Source organism: Typopeltis vanoorti, chromosome 16 (assembly GCF_054136105.1).
Source record: "Typopeltis vanoorti isolate ZY-2024b chromosome 16, IOZ_Tvanoo_1.0, whole genome shotgun sequence".
Classification (NCBI taxonomy): Eukaryota; Metazoa; Arthropoda; class Arachnida; order Uropygi; family Thelyphonidae; genus Typopeltis; species Typopeltis vanoorti.
In genome coordinates this window covers 40764276-40785474 of record NC_143564.1, presented here as the reverse complement: position 1 = coordinate 40785474, position 21199 = coordinate 40764276, and the positions used below count along the sequence as shown (strand labels likewise).

The 21199-nt window shown below is 35.8% G+C and overlaps 1 protein-coding gene across 6 annotated transcripts in view; it reads left to right on the top strand.

Moving 5' to 3' along the window:
* The window catches only part of Tmem131 (Transmembrane protein 131), a 704637-nt gene that overhangs the window by 313176 nt on the left and 370262 nt on the right, over nucleotides 1-21199 (top strand). For all 6 annotated transcript variants that reach the window (XM_090406393.1, XM_090406392.1, XM_090406391.1 and 3 more), the window contains one exon: nucleotides 7246-7416. In XM_090406393.1, the coding sequence (XP_090262519.1) occupies nucleotides 7246-7416 (171 nt within the window). The remainder of the gene's footprint in view (nucleotides 1-7245; nucleotides 7417-21199) is intronic.

Genomic DNA, 21199 nt, shown 5'->3' with positions numbered 1-21199 from the left:
GTAGAAAGTTCTTTCTGTAGAAAATTAGAAGTAGAACGATTAGTTTTGGCTCTTCTAATTAGACATTTTATGATTCCTGTTTTTTGACAAGGATGATGGGCTGATTCTTTAAGAATATAACGACCTGTGAACGTTGGTTGCCTGTAAACTGTAGTTGTAAGAGTATTTGAAGGTGACCAGATGAGGAGAACGTCTAAAAAAGATAACTGGTTGTTTTCTTCCATTTGTATAGTAAACTTTTTATGATGATGTAAGGAATTGATACTGTTTAAAAAAGAAGGTAAGGAGTCTTTGTTGTGTGGCCATACAGTAAAGATGTCATCTATATATCTTACCCAAAAGGATGGTTGAGGGAAAATAGATGAGAAGAGGACTTTTTCTAGATGTTCTAAATAAAAGTTGGCTAAAGCAGGAGAGAGAGGACTTCCTGTGGCCATTCCTTCTACTTGGCTGTAAAATTTGTTTTGACATAAGAAATATCCAGAGTGTATTATGAAATCGAATAGTTTTATAATGTCTTCTGGAAAGATGTCAGCAAGTAATTTTAAAGTCTCCTTGAAAGGTACATTTGTATATAAAGATTCTATATCAAAGCTCACCATAAGATCTGTAGGTTGCAATGAGACATTTTTCAATTTTTCTAAGAAATCTGAGGAGTTTTTTAGAAAGGAACTAGAGTTGCCTATGTGAGATTTCAATAATTTAGCTAGATATTTGGCTATACGGTAAGTAGGAGAATCGATACAATCTACTATTGGACGAAGAGGAAAGTCAATCTTATGTATTTTAGGAAGACCATAAAATCTAGGAGTTCTTGCAAAACGAGTTTTAAGTCTAGTGTCTCTATCTAAACTGATGACTTCATATAAAAGAGAATTTAATTTCTTTAGTTGTCTGTTGGTTGGATTATAATCAAGTTCTTGATATGTGGAGCGATCTCGAAGTAAAAGAGAAAGTTTTCTTCTTTAATTTGCTGAGTCCATAACTACTGTTGCTTTCCCCTTGTCAGCTTTGGTGATAATGAAGTGATTGTTTTTTCTCAAGGACTGTAAAGATTTCATTTCAGAAAGAGATATGTTGGAAGGGGGAAGTTTGGCCTTAAGTAGAGGAGAAGCGACTTCTAGGCGAAGAGCATTAGCTTTATCACTAGTTAGATGACTGAGATTCTGTTCAATGTTAACTGGGAAATCTAGATTTGGTATCCCATTAGGAACAATAGAAAAATCATGTCCTTTTGGGATGAGGGTTTCGCTATCAGTTAGAGGACGTCCGGATATATTGACAATTCAATTATCTGGAGTTTTGAAGGGCTTGAATTGTTTAGACGAAAGAGCTTCATATTTTCGGTTTAAATGTTTATTTACTTAGTTTATTATATGCTCATTGAGTAGAACGTTTAGCCACATTTAGAACTATGTGTGAAAGATGTGGATCCAAGTTTGTGGAAATATAGATGCGAAGATCAGAAATATGAATAGCAAGATCACGTTTAGCAGCTTTAAGTTGGTTACGGATTAACGATAAACTGGTGTTCCGGTAAATATTATGAGTTCCAGGAGATTTTATAGTTTCTTTAATCTTAGCGAAATTGGGAATAATCTTGTTGTCGCGACATTTTTCAAAAAAATTGATCTTTGCTCGTAACCTACCTTGTATAACTGAAAGGTTTCCTAATTTACCATTTTTTTTGGTGGCATTTTTCCCGTGAAGGATTAAATTTGATGTTTTAAGGATACTTGTGACATAAAGACTGAATAATATAAGCACGTAAACACAAGAAAGATATTTAATTAATCAAATATTTCAGTCTGGAAATAGCGGACCATCTTCAGTGGCACTACAAGAACAGTTTAAAAAAAATAAATAAAAAAATACAAGGTGGAACACTAACAATTGATCATTTAAAAATAGAACAAGCCGCGTGATGTTATATCACTAAGTATTAAAGGGAATATTTTTAAGCAGAGACATGATTGAAATAAAGATATTAATTAATAATATTAAATAACATAAAATTAATATGAATTAATGAGTTATCCTGATTAGACTTTCCCAGATTTTTGATATAGATATACAGTCATTTCGATTCAGATTAGGATGATGCAGTAAGGCCTCTACGCTTTCTTTGAATAAACATTCAAATTTATAACGGGATCTATGTAAGAGGTGAGTTTTTGACCAAAGGATGTTGTGGTTAGTTTCAATCGCATGCTGAGCCAATCCAGATTTTTCAGGTTTGTTGTGATGAATGGAGGATTGATGTTCTTGGATTCTTTTTTCAAGAGAACGTCCAGTTTGTCCAAAATAGGGGAGATCCCAGTTGCAGGGAATTTGATAAACTCCAGGAAGAGACATAGTTCATATTAATTTTATGTTATTTAATATTATTAATTAATATCTTTATTTCAATCATGTCTCTGCTTAAAAATATTCCCTTTAATACTTAGTGATATAACATCACGTGGCTTGTTCTATTTTTAAATGATCTATTGTTAGTATTCCACCTTGTATTTTTTTTTAAAAACTGTTCTTGTAGTGTCACTGAAGATGGTCTGCTATTTCCAGACCGAAATATTTGGTTAATTAAATATCTTTCTCGTGTTTACGTGCTTATATTATTCAATCTTTGTCACAAGTATCCTTAAAACATCAAACTAAAATGGATTGCAAATGCTCATCAAATTAGCCTGACCTGTAACAAGAATTTCCTTCTAGAAAAATACCTTTCCATTAATTTGAAAATGTCTTTTCCAAGCTACTAAATTTGAATATAAACAAATATATATACCAATGTCTACCAACATTGACTTGTGATATGTGCAACTATGAAACACAGCACTCAAAAACACTATCATGTTAGCCTAGTTGTGTTGGTGGGAATGGCAGTATGTAGCAATGAGGTGCAGTATACAGTCACTTCTGAACTACACATGGCATAAAAGTGGTCATAGATAATACACAAGCGAGTGGGTATGGCTACATCACAACATTACTGTATGGATACTGAAGTAGGATTTTTATGATTGATGCCATGAAGTTCAACTAAAAACCATCCTGAGCTCCTCTGGCTGTACAATAATGAGTTGTCGGTTGGCCGTAGTTTGCTGACCCTGCTGTAAGCCTTTTCTTTACTAGTTCTTCTATGTACATGTTTGAAGTAGCCACTCCTCCTAGTGATTTGAATCATAATCTCATATGGCTTTCATCTCTAGCAGACATTCACAGCCAAAATGTTCTTTGGTACTACAGCAGTGCATTGCAGAATCTTTCCACTCAGCCTTCAATCCTCAGCCCCTAGTACCATATGTAAGCTGAGGATTTTTTTTTCTTTTTATTAATTTTATATATATATTTTGGGAATTTTATTTTCACATAGTCTAGAAACCAAAAAAAAACCCTTTTTTTAAGCCATTACAAGGCTTCAGTGAGTGGAGTGGTGGTCTGACATTGCCTATCTAAAGGGTGATAAATTTCATTGCCCAGTGTTTTACACTCCGATGGTAATATTGCAACACTACCTAAAGATAAAACTGACTACCTGATGCTATTCTTCTCTTCCATCTCTTCTTGTATGGATGACTTAGGAAAATTCCCTCCAGCTCTGCTTGGAGGGAATTTACTAAAAGCCTTTTTGATATTCAGGCTGTTCAATATTCCCCCAATGCCCTCTGGCCTGTTAGCAGAGAGGGCATTGGAGAAATATGCAACAGATTTCTTTTCTCTTGGCATTCTCCTCTCCCCAAGTCTACACACAGCATTAATTTGCTATATGGTTACTGCAGCTGTTCAGGTATGCAAGCAAAATAAATAAAATAGTGCCTGGCAATAAATTCCCTTAAATAAAATCGAATTCTTCATCTGGGGAGCAGGAAATTTGACTGATTCTTGGAAAGCCTCACTGGGTCTATATCTAATGAACTAAATTCTCTGAGCCATTTACTCATTTATTTTTGATGTGACTTGCACTCTCAAAAGGTTATAATGTATATATTAGTACTGTGGGTTCACTAAGGATTTTTCTATATTTATTTTTTACATAATCTAAAAACTCTGCTCTAAAGACCAGACATTGTACTTTTTTTGAAAGTGCTTCATGCCTCAAATAAGTCGGGCAGTGGTCTCACATTAGGTGATGAAATTTATCTCCCACCTAAAGACAGTTGCAAATATCCATAACTGGACTCGAACTTCCAGCTTGTTTGTTGGAGAGCAGATGTGTTAACCACTTTGCAACCATACCACCAAACAGGTTGAATTTCATTATTAAAAAAAAAAAAAAAAAAAAGTTTACTGCTGATCTAACATGCTCTTTTGTCTCTTTCAAATGGTACCATACATATTTTTAGTCCCAGTGAGATTTTTTCCCTCCCAAGACAGTAGGCTTTCAAGTTGCTATCCACTAATCGGTGTTTGACTGTTACATGACATGTGACTCCTGCATCAATATCTCCCTGATATAAATTAAATACCAAAAAATTATACGAGGGTGGTCTGCACAGTTCTCAGCCTAACAACGAAAAAACGAATTTATAATTTCAAAATTATTTTTATTTTTCAACGTAATCTTCCTTAAGACTAATACATTTATTCCAGTAGTGCTCCAGTGCATTATCCTATCTCTGTAGTGGTTCTCAGTAAGACCTACAAAATACTCCTCTACAGCTGCAATCACTTCTTGATTTGAAGGAAAAACGCTGACCAGCGAGGAAGATTTTAGTTTTGGGAATTGATAGAAGTCAGAGGGAGCCAAATCTAGGGAATAGGGTGGATGTTCCAACAATTCATAGTGTAGATCCCTTAATTTTCCCATTGCCAAAACACCTTTGTGAGCAGGTGCATTGTCCTGATGAAAGATGATTTTTTCTTCTGCAAACCGGGTCTTTTCTCACAAATTTTTTTGTCTAGTCTGCTTAAAAGATCAGAATAATATTCCCCAGTTATTGTTTTACCCTTTTCAAGATAATTAATAAACAAAATGCCTTTAGCATCCCAAAACACCAATGCTATGTCCTTTCCTGCTGATGGAACCGACTTTGTGTTCTTTGGTGCTGAACAATCGGCTTCTGTTCACTGTTTTGACTGCTGTTTGGATTATGGTGTGTAATGGTGAATCCAGGTCTCATCCATAGTAATAAATCAACGCACAAAATCAGTTTTATTCTTGTTAAAACTCCAAGCACTGTTCAGAGATTTTCATGTGAGTGCATTTTTGATTTGCTGTGAGCAAGCATAGCACCCGTCTTGCACAAAGCATTTTCATTTGCAATTCTTCATGCAAAATATATCCTACACGTTCTTTTGAAATGCCTATAGTCCTAGCAATTTCATGCACTTTGACTCGCCTGTCAGCCAATACCATATTGTGCATTTGATCAATGATTTCTAGTGTTGCTACACCTTTTGGACGTCCTTCACGCATGGATCATCTTCGAAGCTGATATGGCCACATTTAAACTCTGCAGCCCATTTCTTACTTGTCGAAAACGAAGGAGAGTAGTGCCCATAAACTTTTATGAACTTCGAATGAATTTCTTTTACAAAGAATTTTATAACTTCACGATACTCAATTTTATCCATTTCAAGGGATACAGACAACACTTTTGCTTCAGACACTGTATAAAACAAACTACTTGTTAGAATGACTTGCAGTTTCACATGGATGCTTATGACAGATGTACACACTTAGAAAAAAAAATCTTCCCAATAGTGTTGCCATCTATGATCGAGGCTGAGAACTTTTCAGACCACCCTCGTATACTTGGTTTAATCCTCTATCCAAGTAAGCAAACAAAGTTAGCACCCAAAGTATTTTCAGGACTGGGGCAATTTGTATATAGAAGCTAATAACTTCACATCACTTGCCTTAGTATCCCATAATGCAAAGCACATATCCTTACAGGTATGTATAATGCTATGCATTATGGGAAGAGTCACTACCCAGACTGGTTTTGACCTTTGTTGAGGTTTCTTCAGTTCAGCCAGACCCAGAGGTGATACTAAGGTTGAAGTAATGCAGAATTCATATTTTCATATGTGAGTTGCCAAAAGTTGTCACTTCTTATTATTAAATTACTCTGGATTAAAGAAGGTTATTAGAAGTTTTTTCACTTGGTTATATTATAAATTAAAGATACCAAGAAATTATATACTTGGTCTTATCCTTTATTCAAGTGTAAGCAAACAAAGTTTTTGCGCCTGAAGTATTTTCAGGACTAGTGCAACTCGTATATAGAAGCTAATGACTTCACATCACTTGCCTTAGTATCCCATAATGCAAAGGTGTCAATAATATGAAATAAGATGTCATACCTTATTATTAATATGACACCTTTTGGCTACTCATATATGAAATATGACTCCTGCATTACTTCAACCTTAGTATCACCTCTGAGTCTGGCTCCCACTGATAACACCTCAAAGGTTGAAACTGGTCTGGGTATCGACTCTTCCCATAATGCATAGACATTATACATGTCTGTAAGGATATGTGCTTTGCATTATGGGATACTAAGGCAAGTGATGTGAAGTCATTAGCATTTATATACGCGTTTGTCCTAGTCCTGAAAATACTTCAGGCGCAAACTTTGTTTCCTTACACTTGAATAAAGGATCAAACCAATTATATAATTTCTTGGTATCTCTTTAATTTATAGTATAACCAAGTGGGAAAACTTTCAATAATTGATTATTATGTTAAATAGATTATTTGAATAACTACTTAAGGACATATTTGATCAGTGAAAGGAGAAATCTAGTCTGTATGTGAGCAGTTATTAATTAGCAAATATAGCATTTTCACATTAATGTCTGTCGAGCAGAGATATTACTCATTCCATACATTGCATATCTAAACTGCAGATTAATAATAAAGAGGATTGATTAAATGACATTAATATTTTGAGAGCTTAGACTCATGTTCAGAGTGCATTATCTCCCCATCCTTAACTGTTTACTAGTTATAGTGAAGTTATATATAAACATGAAGCATACTTTTTTGTAAAATTTATTGTTTCGATTTTTGAATATGATTCTTAATTAATAATCATAAATTAAATAATACAAAAATGACTAATTCAAAATCTGTAAGACATTAAAGTAAGAAATCTGGAAAATGGAATTTCTATTTGAGATTTCAATAGAAAACATGTAAAAGTTATCTCATTTGAATTAATTAAAAGTAGACTTACAGGATATTTGATTTTGTGTAGAATATTTGTTATTTTTAAAATACTTCATTTATTGTAGGTGAACATTAGTCATCAGGTTGTTTTGATTCCGGGAAGAACGTTTTCTGCAGCATGGTTAATATTTCAACCTGAAGATAAAAGCTTACAGCTAACTACTTATTTACAGCTTCATACCAATATTTCACATTTTAATATACCCCTGCTCTGTTTCAGTGGGAAGCTCAAAGTTGTAAGTATAATATAAACTAGGAAGAGTTAGTTCATATTATTATATCTTATGTTAAAAAGATAATATATACTAAATGTTTGATGCCATCTGTAATCTTCTGTTAGTGAGATATCAGAACCGTCTTAAGAGCAGTCTTCTGGTCCTGATGGTTTCTCTAATTTTTGAACTGACATTATTATCATTGGCTCATTTCAAATGAAACCAATTCATCTTGTAGGGATTCTGTATCATTTTTTTTTCTTATTACCTTTTCTAACTTTTCATCATCAGATCACTACTACAAATTAAACAACAGTAGCCCAAGTACAATAGCCTGTGGTACACCCTGGTCACTCCCCTTATTATACTCAACACCTTCATGCATTGCTGCTTCCTGACACTTGTTATTCAGCTAGCTACTCTTCTATCTATGTCACAAACTATTTTGAATGCTCATTGAAATTTGTATAACAACGTCCCTTGTGGAATGTTGTCAAATACCTGGGAAAAATCCAGAAGTATGTGGAACTTTCTTTATACAACTTGGCTAACTGAACATATTACTAAACCAAGACCTATGTTTAACAGACATATACTGTCTTATACAGAGGATCAAAGTGCTATCTCCCTACCTCATGCAAGTCCTAACTACTCCCAACCATATCTTAATGACTACTTCAGAAGTTTTGAATGACTGATTTATTTATAATTGATTTACATTAATCTGAGCTCCACCCTTGTTATAATGGAACATCCTGCCCACCTTCTTCCATTCATTAGGAATCATGTTTGTGCATAGACTCAAGTTGAACAGCTAGGTTACAGGTACTGATAATTATCTTGCATATTCCTTCACCTCCCACTGATATCCCACTACTATGTTCATATCAAGCTTTAATATTTCTAACTCATCTGCCTCTGTCCTTTCATTTTCTGCTCAGTATCCAGAAAGCTAATAGGTCTGCCTGGAATATATGTATCTTATTTAAGTGATCACTTTAACAATTTTTAATGCATCTGCCACTTTCCTTCCATTTGCATTCAGTAAGACTATTCTTTTATGATCTTCCTTTCATGTATTAAACAGAAATAATAAAAAAAAAAGCCCTCCTTGGTTTCCATTGTTATGCTCAGCTGACTTCTTTTTATAGTTAATTTTGCATTTCTCATCACGACTGTCATTCTCCTGGCATGATTATTCTTTCTCTGTAGGTCTCCAAATTTCTTTTTGTGCAGCTCTTGCTTTAACATGTTCACATGGAGGTGATCAAGACTCTCTTGCCATCCTCCTAACTATCTGGCAGGGTGAGGTGATCAAGACTCTCTTGCCATCACCCTAACCATATGGCAGGGTGAGATTAAAAAAACACTGTGCTCCAAGACAATTTCACAATTGATTGCATATTGACAGATGCACCACATAACTTTATGGTTCTTTGATTGTAACTAAATCTGAATGGAGGGGGGGATGGAACTACATTTAGAAAACAAGAATTAATTAGAATATTTAAACTATACATATTTGGTCGTTTTCTAATAGAAATACAATTTTATTAATACGGACCATTTTAAAATAAAACTTATATTAAAGCCTACCAGTTTCGCCAGCAGACTGTCTGGCTTTTTCAAGGCGTTTATAGAAAGGCATGAAACCTAGTAAATGCAAATTGAAAGGAACATAAAAAACATTGTAAACCAACTAGTAGCTAAGGTTACACGTTCGCGTGACAGAGAGGACTTATTGTTCTTATTGAATATCACACATGCGTGTTTGTTGTAAACAAAATGGATATCCTCAAAACATCATCAGAAAATATCTATACAATGACAACCCCAGACAAGAAGAATCCCACTGTCAGCACATTTCTACTGTAGTGATCCCGTTCATCAAGTCAATTTCTTATCAAATAGCAAGAATACTAAGAGCCTACAACATCAGAGTGGTCTTCAAACCAATCACCAGCATCAGACAAGTTTTGGGATCCCCAAAAGATAAGGTGCCGTTCTACATATATCGGGAGTATATTACATTCCCTGCTCCTGTGGTCTTGCCTACATCGGACAAACTTCACGAAGTTTAGAAATTAGACAAAAAGAACATGTTGGTGATGTAAACCACAACAGAAGCATCTCTTCCGGCTTAGCACATCATTTCTGTACGTCTAACCACACGATAGATTGGCAAAACAGCTCCATGCCATATCTCGATGAGACTACAGACATCGTTTATTCAAGGAAGCCACAATAGTGTCAATAACCGGCGGATACCTCAACAGAAATCAGGGTGTAATTCTAAACAGTTCGTGGAAAAACCTGATCCTCTCTCAATCAATCTGAACTACAGCTAGCCAGTAATCACATTACACGTTTACAACAAACACGCATGCGTGATAATGAATAAGAACAATAAGTCCTCTCTGTCACGCGAACGTGTAACCTTAGCTACTAGTTGGTTTACAACGTTTTTTATGTTCCTTTCAATTTGCATTTACTAGGTTTCATGTCTTTCTATAAACGCCTTGAAAAAGCCAGACAGTCTGCTGGCGAAACTGGTAGGCTTTAATATAAGTTTTATTTTAAAATGGTCTGTATTCATAAAATTGTATTTCAATTAATTAGAATGCTATATCTGGTTGGTATATTTGAATTACTAAAAGTGTAAATATATGAATTATCATTAATGAACCATGTCAGAACGGGAAATAGAAAGGAGAGAAAAAACAGTGTGAATATAGAAATACTTTCATTATTGGCAGTGTAATTATTAATAATTAACATTTGTGTTATTATATGTGCATCATATATGTTGCTCGGTGGAGCAAATAACATGATTCTATAAACTTCAAACATGCATATGTGCATTTATGATGGCATAATTAAAAAAAAAATTATTTGTGGAGTGAAAAAGATTTGTTTTTGAAATATATAAATAACTAACCAACAATAAACTATGGCTGTACTGTATACATTTGGTATCTCATTTAATGAATATAGGGAGGGGCCAATCCAGTGAACTAATAATGTTCATCAGATGATTGATCAAAGTATCGCAGGAATAAATGTGGCTTGATGGAGCAACAAATCATTTTGTACAATTGGTTGTGCTTATGTGTATTTACTAATATCATTTATTTATATTTTGCTTTGTTTTTCTGAAACTTCTCTTTTATTCACTGATGATCAGTATACACTTTTTTACATAGTAATATAGACATAATTTCCAATCATCATCATTGGAATTATCTACCCTGTAAAAGTTGAATCCTAAGTTTGATCATAACTTTTTTTTTGTCAGTGGCCCTTCTATCTTATTAGTAAAATATGTCTTGCATATTCTAGTATTTTGTTGGAGATAAACAGATGCACTCCACTTATAATATATAGCAGGATTCATTTTTAATCACTGCTTTTGTTTCTTCAGAATAGTGGAATAAAAATGTTCTTATACTGTGAAAAAACATTCTATCCTCAACAAGTGCTTTACTGCTTGGAAAGAGGTCAATGGACACCCCCCATAGGCAAGATGCATCTTCATGTTGGAGGCTTAATGGATTTTTTACAACACTCAAAAAGAATTAAATTAAAATAGAATTTAACTGTAGTGATAGAGATTAATTTAATTCTTTTTGAGTGTTGTAAAAAATCCATTAAGCCTCCAACATGATGTCCTCACAGCACTTAAGCCTCTACACATGTATTCCAAGATGCATCATGTTACATGTTTGTAGCCTGTATAAATTGAAGGAATATGATGCTTCAAAGTTAGTGCAACTGTGGGTGAAATGGTTGCGAGAAGAGAACTGACAGAGTTTGAAAGAAGTATTGTGATAGGATGTCATGTTGCAGGCCTATCTGTTCAGCAAATTGATGACAAATCAGTGATACTATACTGAGATGGAAGCCCAGGGAGTCAACTGTAGGTGCTACCCACAGTGGACAACCCGCCACCCTCACAGAACATGACCGTAGGATTCTACGAAGGATAATATGTAAAAACTGCCATTCATCAGCTGACATGTTGAATGCAGAGTTCCAGTCATTGGTTGGAACACGAATCTGCACAAAAAATATTCAGAACCAAGGATTTCCATAGTAAGACTATAATATGCAAGTCCCTGACCCAACATGTAGTATCATCTTCAGTAGTGCAAAGAGTGTGATAATGGAACAGGAAAGCTTGGAAAGCTGCTGTGGAGTGACAAAACATGCTTCATCCTCTACCGAGCAGATGGGCGGGTGTGGTGGATGCCCAGTGAATGTCTCTTACCAGAGTGCATAACCCCAATTATGAAATTAAGAATTGGTGGTGTGATGGTATGGTTCTGATTTTCATACTTTACCTCCAGATCTCTGTTTGAACAGAAATCTGGGGCCTCTTGAACTCTTGAGAGGCATCTGAACTTTCTGGACAATTTAATGCTTCCTACTTTGTGGCATTTCTATGGAACTGACCATTGTCTCTTTCAGAAAGACAATGCACCGTGTCATAAGGCTGCTGCTGCAACTGTATGATTTGTGGAGATGAATGTTGCCACACTTGCCTAGCCTTCACAGAGCCCTAATCTCAACATGTGCGAGATGAACTGGAGCGTTGGGTTGAGGTCAAGGGATGCCTGCTTCACCACAGTCCAGGACCTCATTGCATGCCTACAAGAAGAATGGTCTAATTCCCATTGATTGCTATTGTACGCTTATGTAAAGTATGACCTGTAGGATTGCTGCAGTAATCGCAGTGAAAGGAGGTTCTATATTTTATAAAAGTGGGTGCCATTGCTGTTTGTTCCTCACACTCTATGGTGTTCATTGGCTTTTTTTTCCAAGCAGTGTATAATTTAAAATCAGTTCATATTCTATTTGAGAATTTTGATATCTTTATGACATTTCACGAATGATAATTTTACAAATAAAATTCCACTGAAAAAGTTGCAACTAATGTGCCATATATATTTTGTGAAAACAAGACTGCTTGATGTGGAAGTGACATATGTACATTAAAGCTAGTTCCTGCCAACAGTTTACACACATGCAGAAACTGCCTGGCACAAACCTCATAAAGTTTTATTTATCTGTTTAACTCCCATGTAGTTAAATAGATTTATTCTCCATAACTCTGGGGATAGTTATATATATAATTTCTTTCAAACATTCTTTGACTTCTTTTCATGCAATTTCTTTTGCCAGTGCTCTCTTATCAGTTTATTATAACACCCAGCTTAGTTCTCAAATGTGCCTTCTTAATCAAAGCACTACTTTAATTTGTCACCTCCTATTTAAAAGTGCATGATTATTTTAACCTTGAGAAATATTTATTATTATTATTATTATTTCGGGCGACTCCAGGAGTCCTTAGACTCATCGAGGAAGGCCCTAAACATCATGTCCACACAACTATGCGATTTCATTCTCACAGTATCTATCATACCTTGCCTTGAACTCGTTCACCGTCATAGCACCCACAACAGACTCTGGCAGCTTATTCCACTCATTTACCACTCTAAAACTAAAGAACCCAGCTCTAACACCCCTGGTAACCACACTCTTGCCCAGCCTCCATAGGTGTCCCCTAGTTCTCCCACCACCAGTCCTGATCTCAAAAATATCCTCTGAATTAATCCTATAGAATCCCTTTAGCAATTTGAATGTCTCAATCATATCTCCCCTTTTCTGCTTATCAACTAGTTTCTGCAACCCACAAATCTTCAACCTGTTCTCATATGGTTCATTCCATAGACTTGTTATCATCTTAGTCACTCGCCTCTGGATCCTCTCCACCTCCTCCCCATCAAGACGGAACCAAGGTGACCAAATCTGGGCACAGTAGTCGAGATGAGGTCTTATTAAGGCTCGGTACAGAGATACAATAACTTGCTTGTCTCTGCTCGTCAAGGTATTTTTCAACAACCAAGTGAGTTGATGAGCTGATTTAGCTACTTTTGCAATGTGCCTCCTAAACTTCATCTCCCTATCCACCAACACTCCCAAGTCCCTGACCTCATCAATCTCTTGGAGTACAGTTCCACCAATGTGGTATACTGCTGCTAATCTTTTCACCCCAAAATGCATAACCTTACATTTTGTCACATTAAATTGACATCTGTTCTCCTTAGCCCAGAACTCCAATCTATCTAAGTCATCCTGCAAGACTTTGACATCTTCTGCATTCACTATTGCCCTACCCAACTTTGCATCATCAGCGAACAAATGAATTGTTCCACTTAGATCCTTCCCTATATTGTTAATGAACAGATTAAACAGCAGTGGTCCAAGAACAGAACCCTGCGGCACACCACTAGTCACAGGCCGTCTTTTGGACTCTACTCCTGAATAAACTACTCTTTGATATCTCTCCATCAACCAACCACCTATCCATCTCACCAACCCTATATCAATTCCCATATGTTGTAGTTTACGGATTAGTATTCCATGTGGTATCCTGTCAAACGCCTTTGCCACGTCCAGCAGTATCACTGTAAACCCATTTCCCTTATCCAGTTCAGCCGTCACCTTGTTATAAAACATCAGCAAACATCAGCTTGTTATAAAACATCAGCATATTGAAAAAACCGTTTGGGATTCTCTTTTGCTTGCATAGCTAGTTTCCTTTCATAATCCGATTTTGCTTTTTTTACCACACTCGTTACCTTTCTGGCCTGCACTGTATACCATTCGTGTGCCTGCAGGTCACCCCTTTCTTTAAATTCCCTCCACAGTTGTTTCTTTTTTTGCAGCTCAAGCTTATTGGAGTTATTCATCCATTTAACCCCTACTTGTTTTACTATTCGGAACCTAGGTATACAATCGGCCATAACCTCCTGTAAATGCTCCTTGACCACTTCCCATGCTCTATCGACGTCCAGCCCTTGTAGTTGTACATGCCATAGCACTGATCCAAGCAATCTCCTAAGCTTGTCATATTTGCCAGCATGGTAATTCCACATATACCCTGTTTTAATCGAAAATTCCACACCTTTAGCCACCTCCCAGGTCAAGACCTTATGATCACTCTCACCAATAGGTGGCAACATGGTCATATTCATTACAGTCAAATTCTCAGATGCTGTTACCAGTTCAAGCACTCTCACACCCCTAGTATTTTCAATTACGTGCTGTCTCAGATAGTTATCCCTTAATAATTGAATAAAATCCTTTTCCTTCCTCACATGTGTCCTCTCCTCCTTCCAATCAATGTTACCATAGTTGAAATCCCCCATAATAATTACCCTCCTTCCACTCATTTCATCAATTTCCCTATGCATACTATCTTCACCATCTATTCCATCACCTTGTCTATAGCAGCACTCAACTGTATATTTTATTCTGCCAGTCTCAATCTCACACCAAATAGCCTCAAATGAGCTCCTTTCAATAATCTGCGATACAACTTCAATTCTCCTTGGCTCCAGTTCATCAGCTATCATCAATAATACCCCTCCCCCCATTTTATTCTCTCTGTCCCTCCTAAACACACTATAACCTACACATTCTATCCCACTAACTATATCATCTTCCGTCAGCCATGTTTCACTAATGCCAATAACCTGTGTCCAGGAAGAGCCAATCAAGGCCAAAAATTCTTCCTTCTTGTTCCTAATACTCCTGGCATTAGTATACATGAAATGCAGTGATCCCTTAGTCCCACCCCTATATTGATGCGTTATTCTAAATGACCCATTCCCATTTTTTGTCCTTAGTGCTGGCTCGGGTACATTATATACATTCTTACACTCATCTGTCTCACTGATGTCTGCATATCCATTCCCCCCCCCCCTCCTTGGTAGTTCTAGTTTCCCTGGTTTTGCACATCCATTTTCACTTCATTCAGCAACACTCTTTCCAGTCTCCGCACACCAAGTCCATTCAAATGCAGGCCATCCATCTTGTATAAGTCCTTTCGCCCTTCAAACTCATTCCACACCACACCGTCTGCATAACCTGCGCATAATGTAATTTGCGATTATGGCCCTCCTCCTAAACTCCTCTCTGTCATACCGTGGCAACAGACTAACCATTCTAACTCTGTCACTCTTTTCTTTCGCTACCTTTAACAATACTTTCAAGTCCTCTCTCATAAAAAATGTATCACCTTTCAATTCATTCGTACCCACCACAATTATTAATTCTTTCACCCTCTGTTTTTGCACTCTAATACTCTCACTTACATCCTTAAATTTCGCACCCGGTAACGATTTAGTTACACTGCCATCTATCACCCCTCTTAATAACGAGTCACCATACAACACTATTTCCTTCATTTCAGAAACTTTCCCATTCTTATAAAATTCCCATTTGTTATAAAATTTGGTATATTCACTGTTTAATGTTAACATTTTCATTTCATGTATATAATTTTCTTCATTGCTTTTTATGGATGCATTTGATCTCAAAATGAACCACACAGGTCTTTTTAATTAGGTATTATGATTTGAACAGTCCAGTAAATTTCAGTAAATCTCTTGGCTTTATGCCACACCAAGCACTTGTATTATTCTGTATGTTCCTCTCACACACATGGCGTTCCATGTATAAGTAGTTGGCACATATGAATGTAGCATTTTATGCTTTGAATAGATATGGACCAAACTAGATTTCTTTGTGACTTTACAGTTTGATATGTAGTATTATTTGAGTAAAATAATAAGGATTAAAAAAGAAAATTCACAAAAAATAGAATATTAACTCAGCAGCATCACCAATCTTTATTTTGGACTTCTGTTTTGACAGAGGCATACAACTAATGGTTATTGTGAATTAAACATGAATGAAAGCATTAACATTTGTTAGTTATAAAATCAAATGAGAAGACCTATTTTGATGGTAGGAGGAAGTGTTTCCTTTTTATATATATATATTGGCGTCATCCACGAAAGGTTATTTGGCTGATTGATCTCATCCATCCCTTTAGGATGGGTAAAGTCCCTTAATGAGGGGTTCCCGACAAATTTAATGGCTGGTCCATCATTCCTTGCTGCATCTTCTAAGAACAGTATTCATAACTGTATCCATGTGTGTTCACAAGGCCGGTTTGCCTGTTCTGGGTGACGAAAAACCCAGTCTTCCAGGTGAAAAAACCCCCTATCTCTGTATCAGACCAGCTAACTCACCTTTTGTCAAAAGTGACCAGATAAAAGTTTCTCATGTCACTGATGAGAATTGAACCCAAGTCTTTTCAAACAGCAGGCTTCGTATATACCAGCTGGGCTATGGAGGCTCTCAAAAAGTTTTTACAAACCTATATAGTACATATGGTATCAGCAGCATTACCAATCTTCATTTTGGTTCTTCAGTTTTGAAAAAGGCATACAACTAATGTTATTGTGGATAAAACATGAATGAAAGCATTAACATTTTGTTAGTTATAACATCAAATGACAAGACAGATTTGATGGTAAGAGAAAGATTTTTATATTGTCCTCATCCACGAAAGGTTATTTGCAAACCTATTTAGTACCTTTGTTATATCGGGTGGGCTAAGGATATTTTTTTTTCTATTTTTATCAATGCTGTATATATCTTTTTTGTATTTTTGTAATTTATTTTATTCATAGTCTAGAAACCCTGCTCTGAAGACCAAACATCGAACTTTTTCAAGTCACTTCAGCTCTCCAATAAGCAGGGTGGTGGTCTCGCACTGGACAATGAAATTCATCTCCCACCTAACGGTCAGTTGACTGCAGTCATTTTATAATGCACAGTATTGCTCGAAGAAAAGAGCCAAAAAGAAAGGATTATTTAATAACTTTCTTTTTTTTTTTTTTTTTTTTGATATTTTATATCCAGATAGGCATTGTCAAACATCATGGTCTGCTGTTGATGAGTGTCCGGACAATTCATCATGGGAAAATGATCGGCAACAGTTCATTATTGCTGGGAAAACTTGTCTCACAGACTATTTGTCATGGGGAAAATTAATCACACGAAAATTCTTTGTGGATATATATGAAAAAAAAAAAAGAAATATTTCTCTATATTGGGAAAAAAAGAAATATTTTATATATTATTTAATATTTTGATTATATTTAGCTTTATGAAATTTTTTATTCCATATAAAGTTATTACTACAGTAAACGCTAGATTTAACAGACTATTAGGGGCTAAGGGTTATCCGTAAAATAAAGTCCGTTAAATCGCGATTCTTAGGAATAGTATTGAAAATAAAACACTTTCAGTGATACAGTATTGATATATTTTAATAAGAACATTTTTATGTAAATACCATTTTACTGAGGGACTGGTCTTGAAAAAAAGCATCAACCTTCAGTTGCTTTCCACTTTTATACTGTTTCTTAATAACTAATGATCAAAATTGCCAAAAATGTTCATAATAAGCAATCATCTCTGGATCTGAAGATGAACCTATGAACGAGATGATGTCATCCATCTGTTCTCTAACCACCGATAGTTTCGGACCAGCTGGAACTGCTTCTTCTTCCTCCTTGTCAACCTCCTGATCACTCCATAGAACATCTTCAGTAATCTCTTCCTGACTGAGAATTTGGTAGCCTGGATCGCCCTCGTCGATGTCTAGCCATTGTTTCAATGTCATTCTCACTGACATGATCACCAGCTTGCATCAATGTTTCATGGAAATCAGAGGTTTCAAAACCTCTGAAATCGTATTCTGGTTCACTCCCGTTCGGTAACTTGGTCCAGCCATTAGCTAATGTTGTACGCACGCAAATTTTGAAGTGTCCTGGCTCCTCTTGTATCTTCTTTTTTTCTTTGGGATCATTTTTGTTCTCCAAGACAACCATAACCTCTTCAAGAAACTTCTTATACAACCTCTTGCAGGCAACAATGACTCCCTGATCTATAGGCTGTATTATAGAAATGGTTTGGAGGAAGGAAGATACATTTTATTCTTCCAAATCTCTCCTGAAGATGTAAATCTTCAGGAGAGATTTTCACGATATCTTCTTGGTAGTTTTGCACTTTACATTATGCTACCGAGCCAGAGCACATGCATGCGCACGAACTATTACGAATATGCATGAAATATCACAAATATACGCAAATGTATTTGAAGACACAATTTATAAACACTGTCGATCACTTCCGATTAACCATCTTATTATTTATTTTTTTATTAATTATTTCATTATCTGTATTTATTTATCAAATTATGTCCATTAAATCCGAAGTCTGTTGAATCAGGGTCTGTTAAATCAAGAGTTTACTGTATTCTTTCTTACTACAGGTTCTGTAGGTGGAATATTAATTATTACAAAACTGGGATAGGATGGTTAGGGAGAAAGAGCACCATATTTAAAAATATTTAGGGATAACTGTTATAGCCAACTAATATTTATAGTTAACTGTTTATCTTTCTATTAACTATTCTAATTATTAATAGTTAGAATAGTTATTAGAGAGAATAAAATATTTAAGAATAGTGAAGGAGAAAGGGCACAATATTTAAAAATATTCTTCTAGCCAGTCACTATTTTTCTGTTCTGCACATTTAGACACCCATCCACCTCTGATATATTTTTTTTTTTATCTCAACTAATTCAGAAGGTGGCATGGTAGATGCATGCTCCCAAAATGGAATACGTAATTAATTACTTCTCTTGTGAAATGTTAAAAAATAAACTGTAATCAGAAATATCATGCCGTTAACAGCTGACTAGATAGTGTACTCTCTCCCACCAATGAGCTGTGGATTTGAAACTCTCAGTGGACATGGATGTTTGTAATTGTTTTTAGTTAAGAGATGAATTTTGTCATCTGATGTGAGACCACAGCACTTCTTATTGGAAGCCTTGAAGTGGCTTGCATAGTTTCCATGTTTGGTCATGGTATTTTAGCAGGATTTCTGAACCAAGTTAAATGAAAGAGAAATTAGGAAACTCGCTGATCAATAAATATATTACTTTCATTGTATAAGAATAAAAATATGAAAATTTAATTAAAATCTAAACAAATAATACAGGGGTGCTTAAGGGTCAAAGCTGTATAACTATGAGGAGACCTTCACATTAGCCTTTAAAGGAATGCGGAGAACCGACCAGGGCTTCTGACCTAATGTCCAATCCTCACCTTCTCGTGGTGCACCCTGTTGGGTATCTACTTGGATACTGAATGAATGAGGATGGGCTGGAAATTTGGGATTTAGCTGACCAAATTGTATTCTTATTGGTTAAACCAAAATAGTTAAACCCCCCAGCGGCAGACCAGGCGACGGGTCGGTTGGGAGTAGTACTAACAAGAAGTCGCATCTAAAAAAAAAAAAAGTAACACGCGGACCCTGCATAGGAAGCGGGAATAACGCGTAGAAGAAGAAGATTGGTTAAACAAAAATAAAAAATAATGGTACAACATGACAAAATTTCATGCTGGCTGGGACATCACCTGGTTAAACAAGGCCCCTTTTACCAGGAAACCAGCGAAAAGTCAACTACTGGAACAAATCTGAAAATACACCCCAACTCAACATCACCAGAGTTAAAGATCAGTACTATCAACATAAGAAGCCTGAATGGTGCAAAGAAATGGAGCTAGCTGAGGAATTAGATAAGTACCAGATCGACATAATAGGGGTGACTGAAACAAAAAAGACAAAAACTGGTGAGATCTTTCTGAACAATAAATATAAAATGTTATATTCAGGAAATGACAATCAAGGAAAAGAATGAGTAGCCATAGTATTCAACACAAAATATGAGGCTCATCTTCTAGAATGGCAGGCAGTCTCAAGTAGAGTGATGTGGGCAAATATCAGAATGGGGAATTGGACAATGAGACTTATTCGTGCCTATGGTGGTCCCACAGAAGGTTCTACTAAGGTAGAAGTGGAGGAATTTTTTGATGCTTTAGAAAAAGCAACTGACACAATGAAAAAGGAAAAGTTGGTCCTTGTTGGGGATCTAAATAGAAGAGTAGGAAATGATTGTCAGACATACAAAAATATTTTGGGAAAATTTGGAGAAAAGAGCAAAGCTAATAATAATGGCAAATAGCTGTTAGATTTCTGCTCAGGACATGGACTGGTTATTACTAACACCATGTTCCAACATAAAAATGTGCACAAATTCACATTGAGTGAAGAGGCAAGGAATAAGAAAAGTCTCATTCACTACGTTATTTTTGATAGTGATGTTTTCTCCCTGGTGCAGGACACCAGAGTGTACAGAGGATTTGAAATTGAAAGTAATCATTATTTAGTCTTGAGCAGGATAAAATTGAATTTCATATTGAAATGAATAACATGTAAGAAAGTTTTAAAGCAAATAAAAGTTGAGCAACTCTCAGATGTGAATTGTAGACTAAAATACATAAATATTATTGAAAAAAAATGAAAGAGTTTGAGAACAGGAATCAAACCTTGGAGATTCAGTGGCAAGCCTTGAAGGAAACCCTGATTGATTCAGCCAGAGAGGCATGTGGTGAGGTTGTCTGCAAGTATAGAAAAATCAGAACTCCAATGTGGACACAGGAAGTTAAAGAGGCAGTGAAGGAAAAGAAGAAAGCATATCAAAAGTTCTTGGCAAATAAGTCAGCTTGTGCTCTTAGAGAATACAGAGACAAATGTAAGAAAGCTAAACACTGTGTAAAGCTAGCTAAACAAAAGTCATGGCAGGACTTTGGCAAGAACATAGAAAATAAATATCAAGAAGATGGTAAGATATTCTGCAGGTTGTTGAAGAAGCTTAGAAATGGAGGAAAGAATGCTGTAAAAGGAGTTAGAGATGATACAGGGTAATATGAAAACAGGAGAAAAAGATATCCTTTAAGTGTGGAGTAATTACTTTGAAAAACTGCTAAATGAAGCAAGCAGTGATGACAGCACAGTGGTAAAAAAACACTG